This window comes from Galeopterus variegatus, unplaced genomic scaffold, assembly GCF_000696425.1.
Source record: "Galeopterus variegatus unplaced genomic scaffold, G_variegatus-3.0.2 Scaffold971, whole genome shotgun sequence".
Classification (NCBI taxonomy): domain Eukaryota; kingdom Metazoa; phylum Chordata; class Mammalia; order Dermoptera; family Cynocephalidae; genus Galeopterus; species Galeopterus variegatus.
This window is the reverse complement of record NW_007727082.1, coordinates 13,317-38,771: the sequence shown is the minus strand read 5'-3', so window position 1 is coordinate 38,771 and position 25,455 is coordinate 13,317. Positions and strand designations below refer to the sequence as shown.

Genomic DNA, 25,455 nt, shown 5'->3' with positions numbered 1-25,455 from the left:
TACCTGGTCTCTATTGCATCTACTCAACTCTGCCAGGGAAAGCAGAAATAGACAATACGTAAATAAACAGCCATGGTCCCAGTAAAATTTTCTTTACAAAAATAAATGGTGAGCTAAATTTGGCTCTCAGGCTGTAGTATGCTGACCCCTATTTTAGATTATCAATTTTAGAAGTGGTCTATTTTTTTAATGCCTTTTCACCTCTCCAGTTATGTTACCTAGGTTCAGAGGGTGGCCTATTTCTTGAAGTTTTCTTTTGTGGGGTTGTATATACAGTGCTATGTATGGATAGAATGTCCCCCCAAAACTCACTGAAGCTTGATCCCCATTAGTAACAGTGTTAGGAGGGTAGGAAATCAGACTATGTCAGTGTTGAAAGATGGGGTCTTTGAGGGGTGATTGGATTGTGAGGACTATGCCCTTGTGAATGGATTAATCCATTCAAAGAATAATGGGTTGATTGTTTAACAGTCTGCCACGGGCTTGGTTCCGGAGGCTTTATCAGGAGAGCAAGTGAGAAGGTTAGCTTTCTTGCCATTCTTGCCATGTGAGGCCATGAGTTGCCACATGACTCTGCAGAGACTCTCCATCAAGAGGAAGGCCCTCACCAGATGTGTCCCCTGGACTGTGACCTTCCCAGCCTCCAAAACTGTTAAGAAATAAATTTCATTTTTTAATAAATTACCAAGTTTCAGGTATTCTGTTATAAGCAACAAAAAACAGAATAATACATATAGCCTCTCTCCCAAGAAATGAGATGTGCCTCAATGCCATTTAATTGTACCCAGCTGGGCCATTCTCAAATCCTAAGGCAAAGATACAGGGATGTGCACCTTTCACAGCTGTTCTCCTTCCTTGGAATAGCTACGTGATTATAACACCTGTCACAATCCCCCTGCCATATCTTAAGCTCCCCTCCATGCATACACACAAGGCTCAGTGTTGGGCCCTATCCTTTAAGAGAAAATGGATGTAACTAAAGAGATGGTATAGAGAGATTTAGAAATGACTTGGAAGAACTGTATACAGACAAGACTGCAGAATGTGTATGCACATGTGACTAAGGATGTGGGTGCTATTCATGTCTGTATTTTGTTGACAGAAAAGTACAGTGCGTTCAACTCAAAAATCTACTGTGAATTCACACGATGCAATGTCTACACCAGAAACCACCTCGCAAAAGAAAGGAATGGCTAAAGTAATGCTCACCCACCTGACACTTCCCATTTAAACAGTATAAACATCGGGGGAAAGAAAGCTTGCTTAAAAAATAAACAATAAGTGTAGGGAAGAATCAGGAATGAAAACAAAAAATCTCTGAAGTATCCTGAACCCCAAATTGGTAATGTATTAATCTTGAACAATGCTTGTGAATGACAGCAACAAGGAGAAAATGCATAAAATCCACATTTCTTCTTTTGTTGTAAATTATGATTCAAACAATAAATACTTATTGAGAACCAACTAAATACCAGGCATTGGCTAAGTGTTTAGACATATAAACACTGTGTAGTATTTTCCTTTGAAAACTGCCTACTAACAAAATATAATGCATTTGAATTGTAGATATAAGTGGGGATTATATATATATATCCAAGAATCATCCAGATACTTAATATTTTAATAAATGACCAACATTCATGAATGTTCCTATTTGAGCTAACAAATCCTTTTTTTACAATAAACAGGATTCTAGCAGTTTCTCTCCTAGATTATGATGCTTATTATATTTAAGAGCATGTGTTTAGAAGGTGGTTTAATATTAACTTGTCCATTAGGAAGAAGTCCTAAGAAATGTTAGATTCACCCTGCAAATTGCTTATGAGCATGCCCTCCAAATGAAAGCTTTAGCTCTGATTCAACATAGCAGAGCAATGTTGCTGCCTGGAGGTGCTGAGAGTATAAGCAAACCTCTGAATGCTGAGCTACTTACAGCGAAGGGGTGGTAGGGGGCAGCGGGGGGAGCTCCACGGGGCCCTGTTGGTGGAGACAGCATGGACAGTCCTGTTGAAAAGATGCCAAGTGCGCTGAGGTTCAACCCCGGGATCAAATTGGCTTGTTGCTGGGAACAGAAATGGAGAGAAAAGATGAGGGAGGAGACGAGACAGGCCCAGTATGCCTGGGTCAACTTCCATCACAGGTGTCTCCTATTCAGCTCTGCCTTGGCCCTGTGAGCCTCTTCCCCAGCCTGTATTGGGAGTAGGTGCCAAACCTCAACCTAACTGTTGTGTTCCTTCAAAGCTTCTCTGCCACCCTTGGGAATGTCTACACATCTTAACATGACAAACAAGGCTCTCTCTGGGGACCCAGGCCACCTTATCAGCCTTTGTCCTGCTAACTGTTCATCCCCACCTTACCCAATCCTGCTCCCTGGACAGCCCGTGCTCTCTCTCACCTCTGAGCCCCTGTAAATGTTGTCTCCCCTGCGGGAAGTCTTTCTTTCCCTCCTCACCTGGCTGAGTCCTACTCACCCTGTGGTTTTCACCTGAGCTTAGGTGTCCCCTCACACAAGAAGCTTTCTCTCACCGCAAAGGTCTTAGCTCAAGTGCCTTGTCCATGCTCTCCTAGCAGTTCTATGTTTCCTTAAAACAGCATTCATCACATGGTACTTGAATTGCCTGTTTAGTTATGTCTTCCCTTTCCCTTTTTAGACCATAATTTCCTTGCAGACCGAGACTGTCTTAGCGTTGTGTTCTCAGTGCCTGGTATATAGTAAGTACTCAATAAATATCTGTTGAATGACTACACTTAAAACAAAATGTATTAACAGTTTTTTCTAATTCTATCCAGGGTAAGATCAGACCCTTCACTAGGACATCACATACATAAATTCCATTATCCAGGTTTGGGATGGTTCACAACTTTGTCTCTTCAATATTCAGCTGCCAGTTCATGATCATCTTGCTTGCATATTTAACATTGAAACATAAAGATGCTCACATAGACTGGAGGTGAGTTTTAACTACATACTCCTTCAGAGGCAGAGAATGTAGTCACTCATCCCAGCCTGTGTCCAATCTGTCCCCGTCTTTGTCTCCCTGAACACAAAGCTGTTTTCTAACATTTTATATTTTCTTATCTGTGACTGCAGTCATCCAGTAACTTGCCTTCTCTTACAATGTTTGAAATAGCAAAGCTGGAATCCTTCATCTTTACCTCATTTGGTATAGAAGATCTAGTAATTCAGTTATGAATCTATCAGTGTATGACTGTGACACAGACATGAATGAATCACTTGGGTGAAGATGTTTGGGTCACCCAGACCCTTTTGTAGCTTTCCCTGGTGTTCACAGAAAGAGATGTTTATTATAAGATGTCAAGAGCCCACAAGAAGAAAATGAGATTGTCAAATAATACTTCCACAAATATTCACATGTCCAAACATGAAGAAGAGGTCACACTGCAGTCTTTTCCTCCACCTCTCATCATGCCCCATAATTATCATGTGATGTGGGCTGCTAAGGTCGGGGACAGAGTACTGACCTGAGTAAAGAGCACTGTGGAAAGTGCTGCAGTGAGGAACTGTGGTTTAACTTGCAGAGTTCTTTGTCAACATTTATTCCTCTATGAAATGTTATCAGGTCTGAGATTTGCTTCAAAGTCATGCAACAGGGATGGGAAATGGAAGAAGGTTCAGATGAAACAAAAAAGGCCATCAAGTGATAACTGTTGAGGCTGTATTATGGGCATATGAGGGCTTATTGGAGCATCGTTTCCACTTTTGTATATGTTAGACAATTATAATAGAAAATGAAAAAATTTACTCCTCTGAGCTGAGCTTGGGCTTTGCTAATGGACAAATATTTTTAAGATTTTTTGAATGCCACACTGATGTCTGTCTCCCCATTGTAAAGTGGGAACTAGACAGCAATAACAGGAAGAACAAAAGCAAGTCTGCTAGATTAGTGAGTGCTCAGGTGGTTGACAACATTTATTGGACAATCTAAAAGTGGAGATCATTGGTTAGAGTGTGGTGCTGATAACACCAAGGTCCAGAGTTCGATCCCTGTACCAGCCAGCCAGCCACCAAAAAAACCAAAAAACAAAAAAAACCCCCCAAACAAACAATAAATAAAAAGTGCAGATCAGTAAGCAAGAGATGAAAATTAGAAGTTAAATTCAAACCATGTATTCTTAACATTTAAAAAGTAATTGGATAATATTACAGAAAGTTTAGAAAGTAGAAAAAATCCCTAATATACCAGCTATTTTTATTTTAGTAGGTAGCATTCCAGTCATTTCAATACATAATCATTTTACATAATTGTAACCCTAGTTATATATACTTTCAAATCTTGCTTTTCTTGATAAATATTATATCATAAGCATTTACTCACTTTACAGTCTTCAAAATTATGATTTTAATGGCTTCACACTATTTTTCTAGTGCATTTATCATAATTTACTAGTTGGTTTCCTGATTGTTTTAATTCCTTTATCCTAAGAAGTCAGGAAAAACTGCATACCTATTCTGAGGCACTTCCTCATTAGCTGAATGTCAAGTATTCTTAAGGAGGCGTGGGTCCTGCCTGAAAATACATGTAAAAACCAGTGGAGAAGAAAGCATTAGGCACTTACATTAACAGCCAGCATATCGTTTTCAAAGGCCTCACGCAGCTTCTTCATAATCTCTATCTCAGCATTGGCACAGGCCTCAACTGAGCCCTTCACAGTGATGGTTCTTTCCGGGTTGTATATGCTCAAATCCTGCAAACTAGCCAATGGGAAAAAGAAAATTTTCCTTTTTCATCAGGAAAAATAAAATCCCAGAAAAATCACAAACAAGTCTTGGTAGTGTAAGAGGAGGAGACTAGATATCACTGTGGTGTAGAGTCCTTGCCATCTATCTCAAGTCTTCCTACTAACTTAGATCACATCCATAGTGGAAAATGTCTTACTGATAACTATTCATGCATTTGTTTTGATAATTATGGAGATATTTACATTATTTATTTTATTTTATTTTATTTTTTTGTCCTTTTTGAGACCGGCTGCACCGCGCTCAGCCAGTGAGCGCTGTGAGCGCACCGGTCATCCCTATATAGGATCCGAACCTGCGGCGGGAACGCCACCGCACTCCCAGCGCCGCACCCTCCCGAGTGCGCCGCGGGTTCGGCCCGAGATATTTACATTATTTATGACTATATTCCCATTGTAGGGGAAAGTAGATGAACAGGTCGGGTATATTGAAATGCTCAAGTTTTCCATTATTGGACAAAATTAATCTAAATAGGTGGCTTACGATGAGATTGTTATCTTGGTCCCTGTCTCATGTTCAATTTTCTTCAAATTTCTGCCTTCTTTCCCAATCAGTCTTCCAACCAAGCCATTGTGGGCCAAGATTTTCAGAGGGATCTCTTCAGCTCTGTAAGAGACAATGATTTAACACTTAAGATAGACACAATGACTGCCTCCCAAGAGCCATTACCCCTCCTTTTTTCTTACAAATGTTAGCTATTTTGTTCAGACATCAAGTGGCCATAGGCTTTAGGAGAAGCCAGACCTCTCACCAACCCCAGTTCATGAATTTTCATTAACATAAGTCAACCATGGTAATTCTACTCCCTTGTAGTGATCGGCTGGAAATGGTCCATAAGGCAGATCTGGCCAATGAGGCATATGAAAAAGTCTGCTGGGTAACTGTAGAAAGGTTTTCCTGGCTCTTACAAAAAAGGGAGAGTGATGTCAGCAAGACGGAAGAAACTATAAACCCTCTTCCCCACCCCCTATAAAGACAATGAACTAACAACAATAGCTGTACCAGAATACTTCTGTGATAATTCCAGAGATCAGCTGAGAAGCTATAACACCAAGGCCATTGTAACCCAGGAAGGGTTACAAAAGAGATTCCAGCAAAAGAGATAAGAAAATTCATCATCTTGGGCTTGCCATTTATGGCCCTTCCCCTCCATGGCATAGCAAAGAGCAACTGGGAGGAAACCCCACAGCTTTGGCTCCTCCCATGAAATAGAAACAAAAGACTGCATCACACATCCAAATTTCTGGCTTGTTTGGGGGCTTCCCAAAGGACTGGTTTTTCTGTCACTGACTGAGAACACTGATAGGATCACACCAGAGTTGGAAGCCACTGAAAGCAGAGGCAAACAGCATGTTAGAACTTAAGTTCCACAGCCAAACACCAGAGGAATCAAGAGATCAAAAAAGGTTTGAGAGGTCCTTGAACCTCTATCTAGGCTTATTAGTGAATGACCTCCCCTGCACGAAGCTAGCACACAAAGACTGGGAGAAGCAGTTGTTTTTTCAAATGACCAAATTCCAACAACAACAAAATAACAAGGCACACAAAGAAACAGGGAAAGATGGCCCAATCAAAAAACCAAAATAAAACTTCAAAAGTTGACCCTAAAGAAACAGATCTATGAACTGCCTGACAAGAATTTAAAATAACTGTAAAGCTGCTCAATGAGCTAAAAGAGCACACTGATAGAAAACTAAATGAGATCAGGAAAACAGTGCACAAACAAAATGAAATTACCAAGAAAGAGACCAAAACTATAAAAAAAGAACTTAACTGAAACTCTGGAGATGAAAAATATAGTAACTAAACAGAAAAATTCTTTAGAGGGTTCATCAGCAAGCCTGTTCAGGCAGAAGACAGAACCAGCAAACAGGAAGAGAGGTCATTTGAAATCATTAAGTTGGAGAATAAAAAAGAAAAAGGAATGAAGTGAAGGGAGCCTAAGGTTCTTATGGGACACTACCAAGCAGACTGATATATGCATAATAGTAGTCCCAGAGGGAGAAGAGAAAAGAAAGAGGCAGAGTTTATTTGAAGAAATAATGGCTGAAAACTTCCCAAATCTAAGGAAAGAAATGGTCATATAGATCAAGAAGTTTAAAGAGGTCCAACTGGGATAAATCCACAGAGAACCACACCCAGACACATTATAATCAAACTATCTAAAAAGTCAAAGATAAAGAGAAAATCTTGAAAGTGAAGAGAAAACCAACTTGTGACATACAAGTTTCTGCAAGAGACTCATTTTAGATCTAAGAACACACATAGGCTAAAAGTAAAAGAATGGACAAAAATATTCCATGCAAATGGTAACCAAAAAGAGAGGAGGAAGTGGCTATACTAATATCAGACAAATAGACTTCAAATAAAAAACTGTTGCAAGAAAAGATGAACATTATATAACAATAAAAGGGACAATCACCAAGGAGATATAACAATTGAAAATATTTGTGTACCAAACTTCAGAGCACCTAAATATATTAAGCCAACTTTGACAGAATTGAAAGGAGAAATAGACTGCAACATAATAATAGTAGAAAACTTCAATATCCTAATTACAGTAATGGGTAGAACTATCAGACAGAAGAACAGTAAGGAAATAGAGGACTTGAACAACACCACAGACCAAAAGATATATTCAGAACACTCTAGCCAACAACAGAAGAATATACATTTTCTCAAGTGCACATGGAACATTCAAGGATAGACAACAAGGTAGGACATAAAACAAGACTTAACAAATTCAAGAAGACTGAAATCATACAAAGCATCTTTTCTGATCACAATGGAATGAAATTAGAAATCAATAGCACAGGGAAAAATGGAAAGTCTACAAATATGTGGAAATTAAATGCCACACTCAAACAATGAATGGGTCAAAGAAGTCACATGGGAAATTAGAAAATACCTTCAGACAAATGAAATAAAAACACACCATATCAAAACTTATGGGATCAGGCAAAAGCAATGCTAAGAGGAAAGTTTACAGCAGAAAATGTGTACATTAAATAAAAAAATGTCTCAACTGAACAACCTAACTTTTTCACATTTATTTCTTCATATTTGTGGGGTACAGTGGATATGAACAACTTCACATCTCAAGAAACTAGAAAAAGAAGAACAAACTAAACCCAAAGCTAACATAAAGTGGAAAACAACAACATTAGAGCAGAGTAAACAAAATAGAACATAGAAAAACAAGATAATCGACAAAATTAACAGTTGGTTTTTTTAAAGGATCAAATTGACAAATCCTTGGCTGGACTAACTACAGAAAAAAAAGAGAACACTCAATTAAAATGAGAAATGAAAGAGGGGATATTATAACCAATGCCATAGAAATAAAAAGGATTATAAGAAGAAGAAGAGGGAACATTTCCAAACTCATTTGATGAAGCCAGTTTTATTCTGATACCAAAGCCAGATAAAGACACAAGTAAAGAAAACTGCAGAGGGCTGGCCATTTAGCTCACTTGGTTAGATCCAGGTGCTGATAACAACAAGGTGAAGGTTTCAGATTCCTTGGAGAGGAGGGGGAAAGAAAGAAAGAAAGAAAACTATAGACCAGTATCGTTGATGAATACTGATGCAAATCTCCTCGGCAAAATACTAACAAATCAAATTAGACTGCATATTAAAAGACTATATGCCATGACCAAGTGGGATTTATTCCTGGAATGCAAGAACGGTTCAACATACAAAAATTAATCAATGTAATACATCACATTAACAAAAAGAAGGGGAAAAAACATAATCATCTTGATTAATACAGAAAATCATTTGATAAACCTCAACGCCCTTTCATGATAAAACACCCAACAAACCAGGAATAGAAAATTACCTCAACATAATAAAGGTCATTTATGAAAAGCCCACAGCAAACATCCAACTCGATGGTGAAAGACTGAAAGCTTTTCCTCTAAGATTGGGAATAAGGCAAGAATGCCCATTCTCACCACTTCCATTTAATGTAGTATTGGAAGTTCTAGCCAGAGCAATTAGGTAAGAAAAAGGGGGGAAAAAGGCATCTGAATTGGCAAGGAAGACAAAAATAATCTCTATTCACAGATGACATGATCTATTGGAAGTTCTAGCCAGAGCAATTAGGTAAGAAAAAGGGGGGAAAAAGGCATCTGAATTGGCAAGGAAGACAAAAAATAATCTCTATTCACAGATGACATGATCACATATGTAGAAAACCCTAAAGATTCCACAAAAAATTATTGGAACTAATAAATGTACTTAGTAAAGTTGTGGGATACAAAATCAACACACAAAAAATCAGTTGTGTTTCTATATACTAACAATGAATAACCCAAGGAGGAAATTAAGAAAACAATGCCACATGCAACAGCATCAAGAAGTATAAAATACTTAAGAATAAATCTAAACAAGAGGGTAAAAGACTTGTACACTGAAAACAACAAAAAGCTGCTGAAAGAAACTAAAGACAAAAGTAAATGGAAAGATATTCTGTGTTTATGGATTGAAAGACTTATTATTGTTACAATGTCCATACTACCCAAAGTGATCTACAGATTCAAGACAAGCCCCATCAAAATTCCAGTGGCATTTTCTGCAAAATCAGAAAAATTCATCCTAAAATTCAAAAGAATCTCAAGGGACCCTGAACAGCCAAAACAATTTTGAAAAAGAAGAAGAAAGTTAAAGGACTCCTTCCTTCCTTTCTTCCTTCCTTCCTTCCTTCCTTCCTCCCTCCCTCCCTCCCTCCCTCCCTTCTTCCCCTTCCCTTCCCTTTCCCCCTCCCTTCCTTCCCTCCCTCCCTCCCTCCCTCCCTCCCATCCATCCATCCATCCTTCCTTCCTTCCACCTTAAATGTGGTGAGCCTGTTTCATTTGTATATCCATAATTTTTTTCAGCCTAGGAAAGTTTTCCTTTGATTGTATCTTCTATTATTGTTTCCATTCTCATTACTTTGGGCTAAGTACCACAGTAATGGGCTGGCTCAGCATTCTTTGTTCTACAAGCATATCATCTTTTTCATGTGTTTTTTTTTTTAATCTGCTTATTTTCTTTTGCATTTTTAGAGAACATCTCATACTTTTTTTTCATATCACTGAATATATATTTTCTGAGGCATAAATTTTGCTGTTTATTGCCTCTATGCTCCTTTGTTTCTATCCCTGCTTTGTTAGTTTTTAAAAACATAAAACATAAGCAAACACATATTTTAAAAATACCACAAATATATCTTGACCGGTAGGGGGATCGCAACCCTCGGCATGGTGCGGTCTGCACCACGCTCAGCCAGTGAGTGCATCGCCCATCCCTATATAGGATCTGAACCTGTGGCCTTGGCGCTCCCAGTGCCGCACTCTCCCGAGTGAGCCACAGGGCCGGCCCAGGACTCATAATTTATGATTTCAAAACATATTATAAACTTACAGTAACCAAAACAGTATGGTACTAGCATAAAGAGAGACAAATAAATCAATGGAGTAGAATAGAGAGTCCTGAAATAAACCCTCACATATGGTCAAACAATTTTCAACAGGATGCTGAGACCACTTGACAGAGAAAGAACAGTTTCTTCACCAGTGTTGGGAAAACTGGATATACACATGCAAGAGAATGAAGTTAAACCCTTACCTTACACTATATACAAAAATTAACTCAAAATGGAATAAAGACTTAAATATAAGACCTAAAACTATCAAACTCCTAAGAGAAAACACAGGAGAAAAGCTTCATAATACTAAACATGGCAATGATTTATTGGATATGACACAAAAAGCACAGGCAACAAAAGAAAAAATAGACAAACAGGAGTACATCAAACTTTAAAACTTTTGAGCATCAAGGGTACAATCAACAGAGTGAAAAGGCAACCTATGGAGTAGGGGAAATACCTGAAAATAATTTATGTAATAAGGGGTTCATATCCATAATATATAAAGAACTCCTACAACTCAACAATAAAAAAATTACATAAACCAATTTAAAAATGAACAAAGAACTTGAATAGACATTTCTCCAAAGATGATATACAAATGGCTAACAAACATGAAAAGATGCTCAGTATCACAAATCATCAGAGAAATGCAAATCAAGACCACAATGATACATCATCTCACGCCCATTAAAATAGCTGTTATCAAAATAATAGAAAATAACAAGTGTTGGTGAGGATGTGCAGAAACTGAAACTCTTAGGCACTGTTGGTGGGACTGAAAAAATGGAGCAACCACTATGGAAAACAGTATGGGAGTTCATCAAAAAATTAAAAATAGAATTACCATATGGTCCAGCAATCCCCCTTCTGGGTATATATCCAAAATTAGTAAAAGCAGGATCTCGAAGAGATATTTGCCCACCCATGTTCATAGCAGCATTATTCACAATAGCCAAGCAGTGGAAGCAGTACAAAATGTCCACCAATGAATGAATGGATAAACAAAGTGTGGCAATATACATACAATGAGATATTATGAAGCCTTAAAAATGAAGGAAATTCTGTCCCATGCTACAACATGGATGAACCTTGAGGACATTATGCTAAGTGAAATAAGCCAGCTACAAAATGATAAATACTGTATGATTTCATTTATATGAGGAATCTAAAGTAGTCAAATTCATTGAAACACAAAGTAGAAGGCTGGTTACCAGGGGCTGAGGGAGGGGGGAAAGGGAGGTTGTTTTACAGGTACAGTTTCAGATTTGCAAGATAAAAAAGTTCTGAAGTTAAAAATGTTCACAAATTAATTATATTCACAACAATGTGAATATAATTAACACCAATAAACTATACACTTAAAAATGGTTAAGACAGTAAATTTTATATTATGTGGTTTTTACCGCAACTTTTTAAAAAGTTTTTTTTTAAAAGTCATAAGGAAGTGATGCCATCTCTTTCAATATGTAAATGTTCTTCTGTGGGAACACAATGATCACTACAGTCATCCTGTCACCAAGGGAGTATGAGACATCCTGAGGAAACTAAAACAGAAAAATGTCCTGGGTCTTTTAGCCTATGACTCAACTGATCTTGGAATTACTCTATTTTTAAGACTTATTGTTACATGACTAATAATCACTTCTTATTGCTTAAGCCCCTTGTATTTTCTGTTACTTGAGACCCAAAGCATCTAGATGCATTACTACTGCCTCTAAATGAACAGGATGCATGTAGAAGCTAGCCTAGAATGTAACTTTCAGAAGACAGGGATTTTTGTCAGCTTTATTTATTGCTGAGTTCCTGGCACATAGTACAGTGCCTGGCATATAGTAGGTACTCAATAAATATTTAGTAAATAAACAAAAGAAAGTTTAGGATTTTTGTTGTCCTACCTCCTACTCACCACACTCAGGGCTCTGTCACCTACACCAGTAGACCTTCTCTGAAATCCCCAAATCCCCTCCTGTCCCCCACTAAAACCTTGATTAAAACCTCCAGTAACATGTAGTCATGGGACACTGCATTTTTCCACTGTAGCATTTCTCACAGCTGCACTTAATTACTTATTGGTGTAATTATTTGATTAATGAGTGTCTCTCCCACTAGACTGTAAGCTCCATTAAAGCAGGGACTATGTCTTGTTCATGGTTGTAGCCTCAACTCCTAGCAGCACAGTGCTTAGCACAGTGAAGACATTAAAAAATTATTTCAAAAATAGTCCAACTCTATCTTGGTTCTACATAAAAACTTAAAAGTCCAATTTGTAAATCAGTCTTTTTGACTATACAGAATTTTGTATGTTGCTTGAACGTAGGTCAAAGGACCAAGGAGGACGTTATTTATAACATTCTCAATAACTTGGATAAGAGAGGGGCTTCTTCAAATTAAGCCATGGTATTTGGGGATTCTCAAAAGCCTCAAGTAGAGTACATGATTCAAGAGGTTGGAGTCCCTTATGAAATCTGAGAATAGATTTGCAGTGTTCTTTTTTTAAGGACTCTTTCACCTTCCTGGCTTTGGAATACTCATGTTTGACATTATTTGCCAAATTAATTTTATATTTCATTCATCCCTTATGGTTTTCTCTATAAAACTGCCACCACTGCCCTCAAACAGATTTTGCGTAACTGACATAGTCTTTTTTTACTATTATATTGTCTATTCCATTACCATTTGTTCATTTATAATACAAAATCAGTTTATTTAGTAAGAACTGTATTTTCCACTAAATTTGGTACAATAGTCATTATACTATGGAATCCTAAGAAAGATTACATAAAAGAAAGGAATAGGGGGAGATAGAAGAAAAAAGAGGAAGAAGAGTGAAGTAGCAACTTGGAAATGAGTTTCTCTTACTTAAGGAAATGTAATCCAATTTTAAGAATGCAAACGATTTAAAAGTATGGTGGGTAAAACCTTTTCTAGAACAGTAAATGACGGCTTTGGTGACAATGTATGTTCTATACCTACATTGTCCAATACAAAAGCCATTAGCCATGGACCTGGCTATTTAAATTTGAACTAGAGAGAATTAAATAAAATGTTCAGTTCCTCCACTGCACTGGTCACCTTTCAAGTACAATCATATGTTGCTTAGTGACAGGGATACATTCTGAGAAATGCATTGTTAAATGATCTCGTCATTGTCCAAACATCATAGACTGTGCTTACACAAACCTAGATGGTACAGCCTACCACATACATATATGGTATAGCCTACTGCTCCTAGGCTACACCACAATTGTACATGTGGTCAGTCGTTGACCAAAATGTCATTATGCAGAGCATGTCTGTACTCAATAGCAACAGGCGGCTAGTGGCCATCTTACTGAACAGTGCAGATATAGAATATTTCCATCATTGTAAGAAGTTCTACAGGACTGCACAGGTCTATACATTCCTACCAATAATCACTATCAATGCTATAACACCAAGATCAAAGTTTTGGATCCCCATACCGGCCAGTGCCAAAAAGTGAAAAAAAGAAAAGAAAATTACTACCAATGGGTAATGGAAGCATTAGGATCACCAAGAGAAACACATGAGTGAACAAACAGCTATACTGTAAATGTAAAAAAAATCTATTTTCCACTCTATTCTTCTTGGGAATAAGTTTCTTAAACATACTTCCTTCCCTGCTCCCTTTACTGAGTATTAGATTTAGAGCTTTTAAAAAATTTCTTGCATTAAATGCAGGAGGACCTACTCTTATTCTCTGTTGAGTGTTCTGAGCATTGTGCAAACTTACAGTTTGGTCTCATCAGCCTCTTTTTGCATGATTTCAAGAATCATGCGGCATGCTTCAGAGGTCCCCTCTGGGGTGGCGTGGATGGTGACAGGCTTCTCAGCAGCCCCGGAGTTCTCCTTTCTATGGATGTCTACCCTGTAGGAAAAGAATCAGAAGCCATAAGTACAACATCATCTGGAATAGGACCCTAGTCCCAAGAAAGTGTCACATCAGCCAACGCACAGCAAGGACACAGACAAGGAAGCGTCATCAGCATGTTTGCAATTCAGTGTCATTCTCCAAGAAGGAGGGAAGCAGTGCAGGGGATCTTGTGCCAAACTTTAATTCTGTGCAGCTCCATTTAGAAGGGAATGGTTCTTACAGTAGTGCTTTGGGACAAAGGCACCAAGCCAACTTGGTGATGAAGTCAGTTTGGTAAATGAACTATTTTGTGTAATCTTTCAAATGATTGTAGAAGTGAAGAGTAAAGTGAGAAGGATCATCCTGAACATCGGCACAGTGCCTGTCTCTGAACCAATTGCAGCTTTCAAAAGCCATATGTTAATCCAAACCCAAACACCAAATTCAAGCAAGCTTTATATATTTGTGTGTGGATAGAAAACAGAGGCATGCCCTCTCTGTCTCTCTAAGTTTTGGTCTCCTTTCCATTGGCAGCCTGCCTTCTTCCAGGCTCTTAAAACTCATGGCTCAGAAGTTTGATGACTTTATCAGACTTCTTTGGGTAGTCGTGGCTCTACTTGTTTTTGTTAACTTTCAAAATCACAAAATTGATTGTATCCCTTTTTACTTTGGCTGTTAGAAAGCCCAGTGTCAAGTCTTTGGCTTACCTCTAAAAAAATGGATATGTACTTTGAGAGCTAATCTCACTTCTATTTAAATTTGTTGCATTTTTTAAAACGACCTTCAATAATTTTTTTGAACAAAAAGGCAGATAAGTAAAAATCACTTTCACAGAAAAACAAACTTGGAGGAAAACAAACTGATTTTAAAATAAAAGGAACACCAGACAATAACTTCCCTCTCTACTATTTCATCACTTCATTTCTAAGATTCTGCACTCTGGGACTCATTTATATTAGTGTCTATTATTTGGAGGTAACTCAGACACTTTGAAGAAAATAGCATTTTCTCTTTCTGGTTACAAGATACTCACTGAATGACCGGGATAAAATGCACTAGTACATGTAAATAACTAGTATTTGTCAGTAATTCGGTGCTTTACAATTCAAGTGCTTTTGTATTAATTATTTCATTCAATCTGCCTGACTATACTAATTCTTATAATAATCCTGGCAAAACAGATAGTAACCTCCTTTTTACAGAAGAAGCAATTGATGCTCAGAGAGGTTAATTTTTTTCCCCAAGATCATACAGGCATTAAGTGGTAAAACTTGAACACGAGTCTTTGTTTTCAAGTCCTGTGCTTTCCTCATTACACTGTGCTGTGGTCTTATGAACATACAAAAATTAACAACTCCACAAGTCATTCTATCCACTACAACTCCTACTATCAGTTCTCCTTAAACAGACAACTAAACGTTAAGGCCAGTGTATTTACTTCTTGCTCGACATAGCAGTGACTCACCCACTTCTTTATGAAGCTCTTTGTGAGATGACCCAGGTGGTCTCAGAGAATGGTTACCCCTGGGGCTCTGACTCAGGGGAGGAGATAAGAGCTAAGATGAGTAGGTTCTAGGATCCCACAGAGCCCCATACCTCTGCTGTATGAGAAATAAATGCATTCACGAGCATTAGTTAAGCTCTTGGGAACAGTCCTTGGCTGTGAGGACATCAGGACCCTCTTTATTAACCTTTAGCCTTCCAGGGTGTGACCGTTAGGCCATTAGCATGAAAGCTCATCAAAGCCCCCAGCTTGGCGTTAGTCTGTTAGTACTCCTGTTTAAAGAAGCCACGGTCCCATACAGCACAGCCACCCACTGCTGATGTAAGCAATAGTGACCTGGGGGTGGCTGAGACCCACCAGCACGCAGGGGACCCCTCAGAAGGAAGCAAAGGAAGCCCCGGAAGCACGTACCGGGACTGGGTCTGCTTAGTGATGTTCTTTATGGTCAAGCCCTCCTTTCCGATGATGGCACCAACAAACTGGGTGGGGACCAGGATCCGCAGCGGGAAATCAATCTGTCTGGCCTGAGAAGAGCCCCCGGGGGCGTGGCCTTGCTCCCGGGAAGAGTGGTCCCCACGCTGGGCTCGCTGAGGGGGTGAAGGGGAGCTCACCTCTTCATCTGGGATGTAGGAAATCTTGAAGGAGTAGTTCTCAAACTGATGTCCGCTTAGCTTCTCGATGGCTCTGAAATGCAGCAGGGGCAGGAGAAGCTTTGTCAGAGAGCAACATCAAGAAAGACCCTCCCGCGGACTGGTTTGTTTGCTCTCGTTTACTAGATGCCTATATGGGTGCTGTGCCAAGCACTGAGCACACAGAGGTGAGCAAGGCAGACCCCATGGCTGCCCTCTCAGAGCTTGCTGATTGCAGTTACACAGATGATTACAATGTACAGGCCTGACCAGACCTGACAGACAATTCTACATTCTGCTTTCTTTCGCCACTCAAGGCTATGTCTTCTCATCAAAAACTCTTTGTAAGTATCAGTATAAAATTATGACCCATTTTCCTCATTTTAATCATAATACATATTTATTATTAAAAATTCGAAAACATATGCACAAATAAAAAATCCTAATCTATCCGATATATTTTCTGTCTTAAACATAAATACATTACTATTTTTAAAAAAATGAATTAATATTGTACATATTTTCTAACACTTAAAAATAGTTAATGCTCTAAATGTTTTTTCCATGTCATTAAATGTCTTTAAATATGACTTTAAAAGGCTGTTTAACATTCTATTGATTTACCACAGTTTTTTTAACTGATCCTCTATTGTTAGATATCTACGTTATGCCTAATCTTTTACGATTACATACAGTGTTACCACGGGCATCTTTGCAACGGCAACTTTACACACAGGACAAATTTCTAGTGGAATTACTGGGTCAGAGAGTATACAGAATTCCAACATTATTGTTATGTGTTGCCCAGTGGCCCTCTGGGAAGGTTTCAACATTTACTATCCCATAGAAGTTTAAGGAGAGCATTTGTGTCCTTGAATCCTCAAAAGCACACAGATTGTTATTTTAAGATATTTATCAATTTGATAGAAATAAATGATATCCCACTATTATATTTTTTAAAATTATACATGAAGTGGAACTATCTTTTCACATGTTTTTGGCATCATTAACTCAATTTTACTAGGTTAATGTTTAGGGTTTGTGAATTTATTACAAAGCAGCACATTTTGAATTCAATAATGGCAACAGAGTAACATCATTTACTGAAGGCAGCTGGATAAGGACTGCAAAGGTGAGTTGTTGATATATCTCCTGCTTACATAGGTGTGCTAAAGTTAACAGCAAATGAACTATTACCTTTTTAAATGAAAAGTTAACTTTTGAAAACTAGTGGTATGAGAATGGGTTAAATATGTCTTCGTGTGTATTGAAACCTTGAAAAAGAAATAAAACTGTAATCCTGGTATGCATAACCAAGGTTATGGCACCTCCACGATGACCTGACAGGCACTTCAAGGACCTCCTACAAAAAGTAACTTCTTGTTATTTTTTAAAAAACTCAATTCCATCTCAGTTGATAGCTAAATTCAAAATTAACCATTACTGAAACAATGTAGTAATGAATGGGGACAGGGAACAGAATGGGGGTAGGAAAAAAACCAAACAAACCCATACCAGGTGCTATTGATTAACCACCCCCAGATAATTCTCCCTGCTGCTGTTGTCACTAATGAGGTGGATGCCCCTTTTAATATTACACTGAGGAAAACCTGATGTCAACGAGTGTGGATAGAAATAAGCTTGTGCTTCTTCTTCATGGTACATGAAGGAAGTTCTAGGTAAAAGTGGCCCCACATGGTGGCAAAGCAGAGTCTAGGGGACACAGTGTCACACAGCTGGTGCCTTCTATTCATGACCATGTCAAGACACAGCTCACACCTTGGTTTTGCTGCCAAGTCCCAATATTTTTCAAGATAGAGTCTCTGTACAATCAACATCCTGGTATGAATGCCTTGGAGCTCCACTGACATGTTAAAGGTGCAGGAATGCCCTGGAGCAGTACCAATATGTCAAAGGAGGCTCAGATGCTGCAGCCCTCCATGGATATGTCAAAGGTGATACATATCGAGCTCCACAGATCTGCACCTTTTCAGAAAAGGTTTATAAATATAGGACTCAATGGAAATCAAAGATAAAACCAAAATAAATTTAAAAGGAAACAAGCCTAAATCCACTTACGTTTTTGCTTCTTCTCTTGTTGCATATGTGACGTTAACAACAGCAGTTTCTGTGTCTGTGTTGACTAGGAAAGAAGCAAAAAGCATTGTCATAGAAAAAAAGGATGTCACCCTCTGGCGCAATATGAGCAGACTAATTTTAGAGAAAAATGCACAAAAAAACCTCATCATCCTAACTCTATAGTTATTTGATCTCTATGTTTAGTCATGTGCACTTATAGTAATTTGCAATCAATTGTATATACAACTCAGAGCTGTATTTTTCACTTTTTTTTTTTTTTTGTCTTTTTTTTTTTTTTTTGTGTCCGGCAACGGATCGCAACCCTCGGTGTCGCGCCCGCACCTCGCTCAGCCAGTGAGCGGGAACCGGTCTGTATGTGGGATCTGAACCCTCGGTGGGAACGCCGCCACGCTCCCAAGCGGCACACTGTAGCAGTGCGCCACTGGGCTGGCCCTTTTTCACTTATTTTATGAACACTTTTGCATGACTATATGTACATTTTCTTTGTATTTTTCATTTATAATGTCTACATAGAATCACAGTGAGTTAAATGTGCCATTATTTGCTTAACCTTTCCCTGATTGTTGGCAAATGGGTTGTTCCCAGTATATGCTATTCTAAAAAGTGTTGCTTAAAGTCACCTTTGTTGCAAATATCATGTAATTTTGTGTTCTTCTGAATTACTTCTTTAGGCTAAAATTACAGAAGAAAAAAACTAGGTAAAAGAACACAACACTTTTTAATGCATATTTTCAGACTGCTTTCCTGGAAGTTTGGATCAATTTAGTGAACCACTATCAAGGTATGAGTTTTAACTGTTATGATTAAAGTTTATTTTTAAGTCATGGGATAAATATATAAAATAATAAGTGTTTTAAATATATATTTAAAAAATTTTAATTGACAAGTAGAATTATGTATATTTATGGTGTACAGCATAATATTTTGATATATGTATATATTGTGGAATGACTAAATCAAGCTATTTAACATATGCATTGCCTCACATACTTATTTTTTTTATGGTGAGAACACTTAAAATCTACCCTTAGTAATTTTCAAGTGTCTAATATATTAACTATAGTTACCATGATATACAACAGATGTCTTCAACTTATTCCTCCTGTCTAACTGAAATTTTGTATCCTTTGATCATCTCCTCAAGCCCCCATCTCCTCAACCTCTGGTAACTGCAATTTCACAAAAATGTTTTAATTTTAATTTTTCACTCATTGACAAGGCTAAACCATTACTATTTTGTTTCTCTTTGACTGAACTTCTTGACTGTTTGTATGAGTTAAATATAGTAAACTGTGCATGATAAATAAATAAACTGACAATTCTAACACACTTGGCTGAAGGAGAGAACACAAACTCGAAGACTGGCTAATAAGGGATTACTCTTATGAGTTGGCTTATTTTGGTTCATAATCGTTTGCTTCTTCCTCCATAGTTAAAAATTAAAAATAAATTCAAAAAGCCACATAAAACTTAACTTAAACCTTGGTTTATGTTAAACCAGTAGGCTCAAACCAAAAATATTATTTTCCCAAAACAAATGTGACTAAATCAAATCCTCCTTTTAAAACATTTAAGCTGTTGGGAGATTAGGAGTTAACAAAAACATTGTTAAAGATAATTAAAGAAAATAATGATAAAGCTGCTTTTCAAAGTAATAATAAAAACCTATAATGTAGGGATTCTTAACCTTGGATCCATGCTTGAGCTTCAGGAATTCTATAACCATACCCTCCCCCACCCATGATTCAAATTTGTAGAAATAAAAATTTTTCTAGTTTATAATTTCCCAAAAATTCTCAAAGAGATCTGGGACCTCCAAAAGGCTAAAGACCACTGTTAAAAATATTGTTTGTCCAACAACTTTAAAGTAGCTGCAGCCTTTACTGGGGTGTGGGCAGCAGAGAGGGCAGTGAGGGGGTTACATAATCCTCAGGAGGAACTGTCATGAGATCTACATGTCATAAACACTGAGCCTAGCCCTGGCCTTTGCCCAGGAGTGTTCATGTTGCTCTCTAATTCACACTTATCCACGGAAGTCCTCACAGTGCAAAACAGGAGATGTGTGGCCCAAAACTGTCCTCTCTCAGTACTGACAAGTAGAATGCTACAGAAGTTTCACAGTTGCTGCTTTCTAGTGCTACAGGTGAAGCTGTAGACTCCCAGAAAGGGTTGGGTTTGAACCTCCAGAATAAAGCTATCCACTAGGACTCCCAGATTCTCAAATTTTGTTTTCACTTCTTAGTCATATTCTCTGTTCTTCAAAGACGTTTGTCTTCAGAAAATCAAGCAGTTCTTTAATTCTGGAATGAGCTGAGCCCCATTCAAATAATTTCTTTCACTGGACATGAAACCTCTCTAAAGTTTCCTAAAACTCTACTGAAAATGTGTTCCTGCTGAATAAGGAATCATCCATGAACCAGGACAAAATAATAGCCCAAGAGTTCTATCCTATAGTTGTGAGGCAGCTGGAAACTGGGTGGTTTCCAGGACACAGGCACCCTAGGAGCTTTAAACTGCCCTGGAATACTTCTTCATTGTGTAGCATTGTCCTAAATATATAACATGGTCTTAGCTAGTAGCTTTCACAAGTTTATGTCTGTAAGGCCACCTTGCCTACTACATCCAATCATTAGAATGCCTTCTTTTCCATGCTGACAGAAATAAAAATTGAGAAATAGAATCCTTGTAAATCATATCTTCTCTATGAGCTATTTCCCTTCACTGTTGGGCATGGGCACACAGCAGCATAGAATTGAATAATATTTGTAACATTCCTGGAGCGGAGAACATCTGATAATTACTGCTTTAAAACTACATTAATTATACTGGCAATAGAACAGATTGCATATGAGAAAATAAGTTCTCTATTATGATTCCTAAGTGAAACTTAACCATCCCTAAAGTTTAGGTATAACTTCATTGTCTACAAATACTTTATACAGGTTCTCTTTGGGTGCCACAAACATTCAGTCATATTGGAAGGGCAGAAATTATTCTTCCCATTTTACACATGTGGAAACTAACTCAGTGAAGTTAAGTGACTTTTTCAAGGACTCACAGTCAATAAGTGACTGAATTTACATTCTGCTTTCTAGGCCAAGGCAAAAATAATTTTTATTATATGTTACTGCCTGTCATATCAAGAGCATAGAATCTACTTTTCTGGGACTCTTAAAGAGCTACATAAGATATCATATTCAGGTACCTTCCTTTTTCCTTTTAAAAATAATAGCATTTCTCATCAGAATTCAGGAGCTCATTAAAAAAATAATAGCATTTCATGCTTTAGAAGATAAAAATGCAGGTGGCAGGTAGAAAAGTTAAGTATTTTCTGGGCATTTGCGGCACTGTTTTTAAGACAGTGGTTATCAAACTTGAATGCACACAAAAATGACATGCTTGTTTAAAATACAGATTCATGAGTTCTTCCCCCACAGTCTTGCTCAGTAGGTGTATAGTGAGACCTAGGAATCTGCATTTTCACAAGTATTCCAAGGGATCCTTGGTGTAATCTACTCCTTGGGAAACACTCAGTCCAAGACATTAGGGATTTGTTTTCTTAGCCAGGAAAAAGAAAATAGCAAAGTGTAAATCCAATTACTCCTAAGTGAAATAAGCTTACCCTGACAGTGCTTGTCCAGTGCTTGAGCACATTGCAGAGTATAAGAAAAATAGCCTGAAAATCATGGTCCTTGAAAAAAATAAACTGTATAGATACAGACAGATAGAAAGACATAGATATCTCTCACACACAGATAGATAAACATACACTCTGGGGGAGCTTATTTCAACCAAACATGAATTTACTGTTTCTCCCTGGAGTTGACCCAGCCTGTAAGAAATAACAGGTAATATCCCTCTCCAAAACTCAATAGGCTAATTTCCTCACTATTACCTTGTTCCACATTCTCCACAGTCCCATACTGAGCCAAAAGTCCATCTAACACCTGAAAAAGAAAGCATCAATGTTGTTTGGGAAGATAAGCTCATACTCACAAAAAATGGTACCGTACAGTGACATCCCTCAGGAAATGAATTAAAGCAAAATGAGGACAGTTATAGGAACAATCTAACTGATATTTCAACTCTTCCATTAAAAACAGAACTGAATAAATATATGGGACTTTCATTTGCTTACTTGCTCCCAAGTAATCTATTCACTAAGGTGACACAGCAGAATTTCAGTCTTTGTAACTGTTAACAATCACCTTCATCATTATGGTCGGAACGCACTTACTGCTCTTAAAATGAGAAGTAGAATAAAGTGCAAGGATCACTTCTCCTTCTTGGAAGATTTAACAGTTCTTTCTTCAGTTTTCCTCCAGGGATTGCCTTATTTTACAACGTAATGGGATGTGTATGTTTGAAGTCTTCCATAATAAAAAGTTTTTTTAAAAAGTAATGAAAACGTCAGACAAAAATTCTGTTTCTTTTAATGCTATTTTGATTTCCTTTGTGTTGGGACATAAAACACGCAGCAGTTTGTTTTTAAATAATGCAATTAGCCCATTCCCCATATTCTGTATTTTCGATTTATTTATTTTAGCAAATTATTTTTATTCTATTTATTTTTTTCTTATTTTAAGGTAGCAATCTTATAAGAAGTTTTACAACTCTGAAAGTATATTTTAACTGTTACTCCCAGCAACTAATTCAAAACAAACAAAAAATCCGTTCAAATTTTTTTTAAAAATTCTATTTTTGTTGGTTTTCCATTGATTTTTTTCAAATCATAATTTAGAAAAATAAAAATCTTTTACAAAATCATGACATAAAAATCACAAATGGTTTCTCAGTTTGTTGACACCTGATGGTGTGGTGTTCAAGAAGACAGAACACAAGAGATCTGAGTTCACATTCTGCATGATGAAAGGAACAAAAATGACCCCAAACTCATAACAGACCACATATATTAGGATACCAAACAAGGAAGAGATAGGATCCAGAGCAGAGGCTTTGTGGAAAAGTCTGAGGACCTCTATTCCTAAATGTGAAAGGGAACTAAAAAGGGGAGAAAATGTCTTGGTAACCCATTAAAAAGTAACAAGGACTTACCTCCCACTGCAGGTGAGGAGGGATGTTTCGAATCTGAATTTTCCTGCTCCTGTAAAGATAAAACCAGACTATCACACTTTCTCCAGGACACAAACTTTAGCAAATAATAAAAAGAGGCTTAAGACCATAAGAGGCTCAATATGCTCACCAAAGCATCAAAAAAAGATTCCTACTGGGAATCATGACCATCATGTTTTAAGACTTTTAATTACTTTGAGAGGAAAAAAAAATTCAAGAAAATCCTAACAAGCTAAGGAAATAACAGTTTAAAACACAGATTTGCCTTTTCAATTTCCTATCAAAGTAGTTAGAATTTAAATTGCTATACAGACTGTATTTATAGAATTATCCCCTTCCTCCTCAAAATAGATGGTCTTGCAATTGACCCTATCCTAAGGGGTTCCTAGGCTCAAGCATGATAGGTGAAGTCACATATGTAGTGGGCTTAAACAAGATCAGATTTAAATCACCCCTTACCTAACAGTACAAAACTTCATTTAAAATTATTTTTATTTCTGAATAGGTAATAAGTCATAATTCAAAAATTAAAACACTATAAAAAGTTAAACAGTCTTACTACAACCCATCCCCTTCCTCCACCAGAAATAAAATACTTTTACTCATTATTTGTATCTTATTGTTTCTTTATGCAAATAATAGTAAATACAAACATAAATTCTTACTTTTTCCCTTTGCTTACGGAAACATCTCCATATTCTATATACTTTCTGCATCTTGCTTTTTCCACTAACAGTAATATCCTGGAGATCCTTCTATATTGGTAGATAGAGACTGTCTTCATTCTATTTTATACCACATGAATGTCCTGAGTATATTTAACCCATCTCCTACTGATGAACATTTGGGCCCTTTCTTGTCTTTTTATTCAAAGGCTTTCACCAAGACATCCTGCTGGTCTGATAGCTTCAAATAATTTAGATTGTTTCTTGTTTTTACTTAAGCATTGAAATTAGAGAGAAAAAAAGACCAAAGATACGAGGATAAGAATTTTTTTTTTAATCTTTTAAGAACATGTTAGATCCTGGACAGAAAATACAAATCAGCATTTAAATGTTAGAGAAGTAATTTTAATAGAAGGGCTTGACACTGAAACCCCATAAACATCCATTTTGGGGGCTGCCACAGATGGATGTGGTGGCCATAGTGTATCCCCTTCCTTTCTCTTTCCTTCTAGGGTCAGAGGTCTCAAACAGTAGCTGTACATAGCCACATGATTCTCCGTGGCTTTAATTGGGGCAATAGTCCCAGAGAGAAATGGTACAATTCAAACAGAGAGAGTAAAAGAGAGACACAGAAAGAGAGGTACAGAGATAGAAGAAATGGGGAACAATGAAGGAAATGAGGGGCTCCAGTTTCCTCATATCCTTTTTACTGAATGCAAGGGGGACACCCCACTACTTCTCTCGTGTCTTAATTTTTTAAAAATGTGAATGTATTCATTCTTTATTAGGGTTGCTTTAATGACTATACAGGCTAAGCTATAGAACTTTTTTTTTTTTTGTCTTTTTCCGTGTCCGGCAACGGATTGCAACCCTCAGTGTCGCCCCCGTACCGGACCGGGACCGGCAACGGGATCGCAACCCTCGGAGTTGCTCCCGCGGCCTCGCTCAGCCAGTGAGCGGGAACCGGTCTGTATGTGGGATCCGAACCCTCGGTGGGAGGGCCGCCGCGCTTCCCAAGCGGCGCACTATCGCAGTGTGCCACCGGGCCGGCCCCTAAGCTATAGAACTTTTAATCTTGTATCAGCATGGGAAGGAGTAAAAAGAATCAAGAACTAACTTCTATGTCTATGCTCTGAAGGCTGTTTTCTGACATGGGCTTTGGCAATAGTTCATAATAAAACTGAGGACACCATCCCATGAAGTGGCTACATGGAAGTTCTCAATGGAAAATTTCACCAAGCCTAACTATATGTAGAAAAGGCATGAAAATTTCAAGAAAATGGAATATTTCTAAAGGCAAATATTTTTATTATTTCCAAATATAAACACTGACTTCAAGTGCTAATCAAAAATTTACTGGTAGAGACCCTATTAGAAGAAACTCATGCATGAGCACAAAGAGATTTGAACAAAGTCTGCTACTACAGCATTACTTGTAACA

General features: G+C 37.7%; 2 protein-coding genes across 3 annotated transcripts in view; both read right to left on the bottom strand.

Annotated features, from left to right (window-relative positions):
- The window catches only part of IGF2BP2 (insulin-like growth factor 2 mRNA binding protein 2), a 54,174-nt gene extending 30,759 nt beyond the window's left edge, over nucleotides 1-23,415 (bottom strand). The window contains exons 1-8 of one of the 2 annotated variants that reach the window (XM_008573908.1): nucleotides 23,332-23,415; nucleotides 22,172-22,223; nucleotides 18,256-18,319; nucleotides 15,959-16,231; nucleotides 13,924-14,058; nucleotides 5,243-5,365; nucleotides 4,579-4,714; nucleotides 1,934-2,062 (exon numbers count right to left, since the gene is read on the bottom strand). In XM_008573908.1, coding sequence (XP_008572130.1) covers nucleotides 1,934-2,062; nucleotides 4,579-4,714; nucleotides 5,243-5,365; nucleotides 13,924-13,967 — 432 coding nt within the window. In that variant the 5' untranslated portion in view covers nucleotides 13,968-14,058; nucleotides 15,959-16,231; nucleotides 18,256-18,319; nucleotides 22,172-22,223; nucleotides 23,332-23,415. The remainder of the gene's footprint in view (nucleotides 1-1,933; nucleotides 2,063-4,578; nucleotides 4,715-5,242; nucleotides 5,366-13,923; nucleotides 14,059-15,958; nucleotides 16,232-18,255; nucleotides 18,320-22,171; nucleotides 22,224-23,331) is intronic. The other variant, XM_008573909.1, reaches the window with a different exon arrangement.
- On the bottom strand, nucleotides 15,284-24,045 carry LOC103591459 (insulin-like growth factor 2 mRNA-binding protein 2). The gene is made up of 5 exons (XM_008573920.1): nucleotides 24,032-24,045; nucleotides 23,332-23,425; nucleotides 22,172-22,223; nucleotides 18,256-18,319; nucleotides 15,284-16,231 (listed from the first exon to the last, which is right to left on the bottom strand). Exons 1-5 carry the CDS (start codon nucleotides 24,043-24,045, stop codon nucleotides 15,811-15,813), a joined length of 645 nt encoding a protein of 214 aa, XP_008572142.1. The 3' UTR covers nucleotides 15,284-15,810.
- Between the last annotated feature and the right edge of the window lie 1,410 nt (nucleotides 24,046-25,455).